Source organism: Mycetomoellerius zeteki, unplaced genomic scaffold (assembly GCF_001594055.1).
Source record: "Mycetomoellerius zeteki isolate Tzet28-1 unplaced genomic scaffold, Tzet1.0 scaffold28, whole genome shotgun sequence".
In the NCBI taxonomy this organism is placed as follows: Eukaryota; Metazoa; Arthropoda; class Insecta; order Hymenoptera; family Formicidae; genus Mycetomoellerius; species Mycetomoellerius zeteki.
Genome location: NW_017257260.1, coordinates 176729 through 185884, shown reverse-complemented (window position 1 = coordinate 185884; position 9156 = coordinate 176729). Strand labels below are relative to the sequence as shown.

General features: G+C 31.4%; 1 protein-coding gene across 5 annotated transcripts in view; it reads right to left on the bottom strand.

The window, feature by feature from the left end:
* Positions 1-1821: 1821 nt before the first annotated feature.
* LOC108724163 (leucine-rich repeat flightless-interacting protein 2) overlaps positions 1822-9156 on the bottom strand; it is a 9731-nt gene continuing 2396 nt past the window's right edge. For all 5 annotated transcript variants that reach the window (XM_018450366.1, XM_018450363.1, XM_018450367.1 and 2 more), the window contains 7 exons: positions 6200-6326; positions 5072-5211; positions 4723-4986; positions 3183-3327; positions 2987-3112; positions 2301-2512; positions 1822-2190 (listed from right to left, as the gene is read on the bottom strand). In XM_018450366.1, the coding sequence (XP_018305868.1) occupies positions 2080-2190; positions 2301-2512; positions 2987-3112; positions 3183-3327; positions 4723-4986; positions 5072-5211; positions 6200-6326 (1125 nt within the window). In that variant the 3' untranslated portion in view covers positions 1822-2079. The remainder of the gene's footprint in view (positions 2191-2300; positions 2513-2986; positions 3113-3182; positions 3328-4722; positions 4987-5071; positions 5212-6199; positions 6327-9156) is intronic.

The window sequence follows — 9156 nt, the reverse complement described above, 5'->3', positions numbered from 1 at the left end:
ATGTATCATTTATCCTTGTTTAACATTCAGTGAATAACAAGGATAAAAGATGCATCATGCGTGTAACGGAACGCAGCCAAAAAATAAACGATTTTCTTAACCTATCAGAAATCGGATACATCGGAATACACGGTTTCTGACAGGTTGAAATTGTTTATTCTTTATTCCTAATTCCTTCTATTGTGCGCAGAGCCTAAGAAATGGTAAAAAATATATCAATTTCGAAATTTTTGAAACCGTTCTCGGTACAAACTCCACTTCACAAACACGTATTAAATGCGTATACTTTAATCCTGGAAAAGGATTTTCGAAAAAAAGTGAAAGAGAAAAAAGTATTTAAATCGTAAATTTTTATTAATTGGTAATGTCATTGTTCTTCAATTATTCCCGGGCCCCCATTGATAGTCATGACAATTTGCCCAGGGCCGACAGTCTTTGTCTTTATCTTTGTCAAATTCCCCTGTATGGATTTCCGACTCTATTATTTAGAGAGCCTCAAAGGGAGAGAGTGACAAATTGCATCACGTAAATGTCCATGTCCAATCAGGAGGGGAGTCACGTGATCAGTTTTCTCCAATCTCTTCTATGCCTATGGAGCTTTGATACCTAGGTCCAATCAGAGAGACCAGAACACGTGATGCAATTTGCACTTTCTCCCTGTGAGGCTCTCTACTATTATTGGGTCTTAGCCCGGATCTACAATAGGTGTTTTAAGCCTTAAGTTGTAAGAAATTGACCAATTACAGTTAAATCCGAGGGGAATAATCGACTGTGATTCGCCCATTTCTTATGGCTTAAGGCTTAAAACCCTATTGTAGATCTGGGGTTATAGTACCATGTGTATCAGTAAGCTTTAGAGCCTCTTCGGAGGCAGAGGCTCGATTACGTTTTTGAACTCAATAGTAGTAGAATTTTATTCTCAGAGTTTGAGAGTTTGTAAACACTCGTAGGGACCTACAGTTTAATGTCGAATCCGAACGGCGCGGACGGTCTTTAATAGTATTGCTGGATTCACACTGCATCCGATGACGCTCTGCAACCAATCAGAAAACAGGATTCCGATGAATTTTGCTTCGTATTATCGGAATCCAGCATATGTCGTCGGTGACACCAGTCATGAATGGATGTATGCTATTGGAATATGGTCTAAGGCCCGAATCAGACTACACATTGAAGATTGAGATCGAAGTTTGAATGCGGGGTCTACAATAGAAGTCGTAACAATCGTAGTCTTATCGTAGTCGTAGAAAATTGACCAATCACAGTCGAATATGAGAAGAATAATCAACTGTGATTGGTCAATTTTCTATGACTTAAGAGCCTACAACCGCTACGACTTCTATTGTAGACCCCGCTTGAAGATTGAAATTTGACCAATGAGGATAAAGAAATTTTAGCTCCTATTGTTTTGATTGGTCAAATTTCAATCTTTCAATCTTCAATCTCGATCTTTAATGCCTAGTCTGATTCCGGCCTAAGGGAACTTCTATTGGATCTCACAAATAGTTTCCAACGAACCAACTTAGATTCCGCTTCTAGGCCAAAACTGTCCTTTTTTAAAATCTTCCTTTAACATGGTAAAAAAATATTCGACACCCGTACTATCTCCATCGCAATATATAAATATATTTTATACTTTTTAATATATATTATTAATTTAAAATAATTTTCACAAAATTATTAAAACAAGGCAGAAACGAATATATTTTATTACTTACTACTTACACGAAAGTATCAAATATTAAATCAGAGCTCTGTAACTCTTTATAAATATATAGAAAAATTTAACGTAAAATTTAAAAAGTAGTAAAAAGTGCCTTATTATTCCATTAAAAAATAATGCAAAAGTAAGTTGGTATCAAAGACTTAGTAAATGTAAGAGGTAGGAATATTTTCCACAGCAATTTTTTATGTCTGGATGACATCCGCTACATGACGAAATGTTATAACGGTAATACGTAATTTTTGCCTTTGTAAATTCAAAGCGATAAATAACATTAATTAGAGGCAACATTGGGTTACGAATTGTTCAAAGTATAAGTAACAGACTTATTGTACATCTGTGCAAACATTAACTTATCAAAGCTCTTTTAGAAGAGCCGATTTAGCGTTTTTAAGTTTATCCAATCTCCTTTGTAGATGAGAATTTGCTGTCTCCAATTCTTCTACACGACTTTGTGTTTCTCTTACCTAAATATAAAAATGTCGAATAAACATAAATATCTGTAATTTTCTAAATTATTTTGATACGTATTTATGTATACGAATCATTTGTTTGCAATAAAAATCAATATTCATACTTCTCTCTGCAACTTTCTTTTTTCTACTTTCAACTCATCTTCTGCTTTTTCAGATGCTTCTGCAGCTGATTTGTAACGAATTACTTGACTTTCTAGTCTAGCTACTGTTGCTTGCAGTGTAGACATATCTTGTTCCGCTTTTTGTAATTTAAATTTATAATCGGCCAATAATTTATTTGCTTCACGTTGAATATCTTCGTTATCTGATAAACCTGCAACAACAAATACATTAATTAATATGAATAAATCAATATTATTATACAATATTCGTAAAGTATATATCGATAACTACCCCAGTGAAATGTTTTCTTACGATTTTTTATATAATTCTTTAAAATTTTTACATAAATTTCAAATTTTTCAAAATTTTTAATTGTTCTTTTTAGAAAATTTCTCAAATTTTTTATAAGAATTGGAATATTTTTTCAGAATGTTTTTTCTATATGAAAGTTTACATTTCTAGAATTCGTCCAGATTTCTCATTCTATATATATGTATATAATTTCTAAAGAAAACTTATAAAATCTGAAAAAATATTCAAGGTATTTTTTTCAAAAAAAATTCGTAAATTTATTATGTAACAAATTCATAAAAATATAAAATAATTTTAAGAAAATTTTTTCACCAAGATATATATAATTTAGGTGGGTACTTATATAAATAAAAATATGTAAATAAATATTGACCTAATATCGAACCAGATGATTTTTCGGGTCTCATGCGATTTCTAGTTTCTTCTAATTCCAATCTTAAATGGCGAATCTCATCTTGTAATTCCTTTTTTTCAGAAGCAAATTTCCTCAGTCGAATATCTAAAAAGTATATACACTATAAAATTTTGTCTCGTTATAAAAATGCTTGACTTCTTGATTAATTATATACCTAGTGAACCTTTACCAGCCGTTTCTAATAATTCTGCAGCTTCTATACTGACTAATACCTTCTTTTTATAACATAATCCATTTTCAATATTTTCGTTATCCTCATCTTCATTTTCCTTATTATCAACAATGACTAAACCGTTTTCCTAAATTATAATATATTTTGGACTCATACTCGTATTAAGTAAAAACTTATATACAATGCCTGCCAAAAGTTCTGGGCCATCTAAATAATTTTTAAATGGTTCGAGATATATGATTGAAATATACAGGGATACATTGGGACCATACAATCTATCATTTAACCTTGAAAGTACTCTATCTTAATACTCCCGAAGGAACGGAGGGAGAGGGCGTCCGGAAAATCTGAAATGACATGTGGGACCAAGTGACTCGTTTAATAAAGCTTTCCGAGACAAGAACAACGCGAGTTGACAAAAATCTCTACGATTTTTTTCCGCAGAATTATGATCATTTAAACATTGTTATTGAGATGTATAAAGCTTAAGATTACGGTACCGCTGGCATTAGCATTAACATTAGCATTAGCGTTAGCATTAGTACTAACACGCATGCACTCACGCAAGAGGAGTGACTCATACAATCTAATAACAATGTTTAAATGATCATAACTCTGCGAAAAGAAATCGTAGAGACCTCGGTCATCCCGCGTTGTTCTCGTCTTGGAAAGCCCTTTCAAATGAACATTCACTTGATCCAGTTTAAGATTTTCCGGCTCTTCTCTTCCCCCGTCCCACTAAGAGAGACCTCTAATTGAAGACGAATTTCTTTATACTGAAATTATCACTAAAATATTATAAGAAATGCGTTTTAATTGCGATATTCGTAATCAGGAAAGGTTCCTAAAGGCTCGTACAAAGCGATTTTTTGGGGAAAAAAGGCAAAATAAAAATTTATTCTGATATCTCACCTGATGTTTACTATAGTGCAGTTGAGATGAACATAATTTTATTTATTATAATTTTTGAAGAATCAATTTGCAAAATCCGGCTCTGTACGCGCCTTCGCAGCTTCATAAAAAAAATCACAAAGGTTTTATGACGTAATATTACTTTTTGGAGATAAAATATCAGTATAAAAAAAACATATATTTGCACCGTAAATAAGGAGCATACCATTTTATTCATTAAAATGTTTGTAAGAATGAAATTGCAAAATTTGGTTATTTAATAGGCTTCGTAGCTTCATAAAATATAAGTCAAAACGAATTTCATGGCAAAATATTTCTTCTACGAGACAATATATAATAGAGTCTGATAGAGTGCAGATATGTAGCTGCACCACAAATGAGGTGTAAATGAGTTGGCTTGTCACTCCTGTCGACCCTTAAGGTGGAGTGCTTTCAAAATTAAATGATAGATTTTATGATCCCATTGTATTCCTGTAAATTTCAATCCTATATCTCGAAACATTCAGACATTATTTAGGTGGCTCGGAACTTTTGGTGGACGCAGTACATTACAAAGATATTCTTTCATAAAAATAATATTATGTGTTATTTTGAACAATAGTATACATACTTGTATAAGTGTATCTCTTTCTAGTAACTGCGCTCTGCAAATATCTAAATCTTCTTTCAATCGCTGACTGACCCGTTTTAATTGTTCAACGTCTCGATTCTTCTCTCTTAATTCTCTACGTAATTGTGTAGTGGTTTCCTCTAATTCTTCCAATTTATCTTTTAACAAATCAACTTGATAGGCATAAGATGATTTTTCATTGTCTAACTGAGCATTAGCTATCATAGCCTTTCTAAATTTTTCTTCAAATTCTTTTAATTCCAACTAGATAGAAATATATAAAAAAAAAAGAAGTGTATTAATATCATTGAAAATTAAATAATAAAACAGAAAAGATCTGTAGATATACCCTAATATCTCTGCTTAATCCTGCATCTTCCAATGAATCCTCTGAAGACCTACGACTCGATTGGAAATTATTGGAATTTGTAAGAAGTCGCGATGTACGTACTGGATCTGGAGTTACTCTCATGGTTCTATTGATATCAACTAAAATCACGTATTATATATGTATATGCACAGTGATTCAGATGTAACAAACTTTGAAAGATGGTAGATCTTATTAAATGTAATAATTTTTATCAAATAACATAGACTCATCAATGTTATGTTATGACTAAGTGATATTTTTTAATACCCGCAAAAGATACACTTTAATGTTATTTATAATTTTGTATTTATTTTTTTGCTATATATTTTTTTATAAATATGTTTGAAACAATGGCCTTCAATCTAAATTACACACATTCTACTTGCAAAGCATTGATTATCAAACTCTTTCGAAAATGTACTTGACGAGATCTTCCTTCTTCCTTGTTCCCTAAAGTTTGTCATAAATATTATGAATCACTACACTGTGTATGTACACATGGAAAAAGTGTAGCACTATTTGCCACTTCATTAATTTCAATACATCTCACTAAATTGTCTGTATAGGATAGTTTCTCTGTAAAGGATGAATGTGACACATGTGTTTTGCACATTTATAAACAATGCGTAAGTAAAAAAACAACATTTATTTGCTTAAATAAATCCATATTTATTACAAACTAGCTTTTTTGTTCATTACTTTCCGAATAATCGACGATTTGGATAGTGTGAAATTAATGAGCAGTAGTGTATGTGTAAACGAATCGGTTTCAAAAAAACAGCATTAGGCATATGTCTGATATTACTACTGATTTCCAGGGATCACACAGACAGTGTTCGACTATTAGCTCCGTTTTTTCAAAAACTACAGTTTTATAAAAAATTTTTATATAAATGATATATAAATATAATATATGCGAACGCTGAAAGTGTTTGTAATAGTAGGTGGAATCATTTCTGTGTAAAACATGTATCACGTTCATCCTTTAAAGAGAAATCAACAAATCTGCAGGTGTTGAAATTAATAAACAGTAGTGTAAATTGTAAATTATTGAAAAAATATCTAAATATAAGTACGAAATTCAAAATGATGATTCTTTTAAACTACCTGCACATATGTCATAAACTCTATCAGCATTCTCTTCTGCCTCTTTTTGTTGTCTTTCTAATTCACGCATTCGTATTTCTCTGGCTTCTGCTCTTGCTTGTCTCCTAGCAGCCAGTCTTGCTTCTGCCTGAAAGTATATATACGGAAAATAAAATCTATTATAAAAAATATATTTACATTATTGGTTCATTATCAATAACCATATTATAAAGTTTTTGTATTGAATATCTATTAGAATAATTAGCAAAGTAAAAGTCCATGAACTTGTTCATTATGAATTTCTGACATTTAATTTTATTTTATAGTTATATTTTAAGAAAGACAAATTATTTATGTATAATTGCTACGTGAATCAAGCTTAATATTTAGAGTGGATAAATAGTACAGTTAAATGCAACAGTTAATTTAAGATATAAAAATTTCTATATACAGGAGAAGGAGTCTGATAAAAAGTTCACCACGTTTTTCTCGAAAATGGTTAGAGATAGGGGAAAACCTATTTTCAAAATTGTAGGATAAGTAGGGGAGAACATACTTTGACAATTGATGACCTTGAGTAACCTTAAATGTCCTTGGTTTACATACTATCTATAAAAAAAATTTTTTTTAATGGGGAGGAGTATTTTTTACTTGTTCTATCAATGGTGCTCAATGAACTGAATAACTTTGCATTAGAGTATCTTGTTGAAAATTCAACTATTATCGGGATATAAGCCAAAATAAGTCGGACTGCTTGTGATAGAAATATTAGCCAATCTTCAGTGTTACGCATACTCAGGAAAAATAAATTCCATCAAGTACCGATATCGTATATCGGTACTCCAAGAACTCTCGTAGAATGATTTTAACATAAGGATCCAGTTCTGTATATGGGCTCAAAATAAATTACAAGATCCTAACTTTTTTCGATTTGTGTTGTGGTCAAATGAAGCAACATTTAAGAATGACGGGACCATTAATAGACACAATTTGCATTATTGGAGCAAAGTCAACCCACATTGAGTTGAGAACTGTGGATCATCAACACCAGTGTAGTATTAATGTTTGGGCAGGAATTATTGACGTTCGGTTAATGGGACCATTCTTTTTTAAAGAATCTCTAACATCATGAGATTTGTTCGTTTTCTTAGAAATGATTTTCCAAATTTAGTGGAAGATATTCCACTGCTCAAATGTGACTTCAGTTAGGTGGTGTACACAACTTCACTTCGGTATAAATATGAGGCGAGAGCTCAACAGAATATTTCCAAACAAATGGATTGGTAGAGGTGGTTCTGCGTTATTCCCTGTGAGATCATCTGATTTAACATGTTTGGACTATTATCTTTGGGGAAGAGTGAAGGAGCTAATTTACTTTCAACGTCCTATTTCGAAAAACATGAAAGAAAAAATAAAAAATATTTTTCGCGAAATAACGATTCAAGAGTTAGAAGAAGTCCAAGCAAATTTTCCATGAAGACTACAGCCATGTCTAGATCAACATGGCGAACATTTTGAACGTTTATTGCAATAATAAAACATTTGTTGCAAACTTTCAATCTGACTTATTTTGATTTATATCCCGACAATAGTTGAATTTTCGAGAAGATACTCTAATGCAAAATTATTCAGTTCATTTGAGCACCATCGACAGAACGACTAAAAAATACCTGTTCCCATTAAAAAAAAATTTTTATTGGTAGTATGAAAACCAAAGACATTTACAGTTACTCAAGATCATCAAAGTATGTCCCCCTACTTATCCTATAATTTTGATAACAGGTGTCTTTCCCCTATCTCTAACCGTTTTCGAGAAAAACGTGGTGAACTTTTTATCAGGCTCACCCTGTATATTTGTTGCATAATTTTATGCAACAAGTAAACAGGATATAATAGAGCGACCATACCAGGCCAATTTCTTGAAAAATACGCATTTTCTTGAAACATGTTTTAGGCAAAAGTTGTAAGGTTCTAAGTGGCACATTTCATGGTAGTACGAGTATAACATTGAATAGCATTGTCAAGGTCACGTAAAGATCACCATGAAATTTTTTAACGGAAACTATCATTTTTTATTACATATTCTTGTAGCATCCTGGTACCAAGAGCTTTTTAAAATGCTATAATAAAATTATTTTTCGTTAAAAACTTTCCAAATTATAAAACTTGAAAGTTACAATACCACTGGCATTAGCATTCCACAAGGTGTCCGACTGATGGCTAAAACCTTATAAATGTAGTTCATAGTCACGATCTTGAGAAAAAGAATAAAAGTCAAGGTCAAGACCATTGGGAGGTTGTTCCTCTTATTGTTATATTTACACTAAAAATTTATTTTTATACTAAAAATAAAAATAAGAGAAACAATCTTCAATGATCTTGATCTCGACATATGTTGTCAAGATCATGACTATGAACAATTTTCAAATGGTTTTAGTTGTCAGTCTGATACTCTGGAGAATGCTGATGTCAGAAATACTGTAACTTTGTCTCATAACTTGGAAGGTTCTTAATGAAAAATAATTTCATAATAGTATTTTAAAAAACTCTTGACGTCAGCTGCAAGAATGTGTAATAAAAAATAATAGATCCCATTAAAAAATTTCAAGATGATCTTTACATGTTGCAGTCATGTTGCCGACAACATAATGTGTAAACCACCATTGCTTACAGTTTGCTCTAGAAATTTCGACAACTGATTACATATATAAGCAGTCATGCTGTTGTATTCATAATATATCCTATTTTGATGCCAGCAAATATATAACAACATATACAATGCATTATAGTTTGCACAATATACTATATCACGCTTGGTTATCTGAGATGATATTGTGTGGAAACTGCAGGTGTGATTTTTTAACAGTGATTATGTATAAGTGCTTATACATATAATATGATTAATTAATCAAAATAGTTGGCGGTATAATTACTATTTTTGAGAAATACTTTAAGTTTATTTCAATAAATTTTGTAAT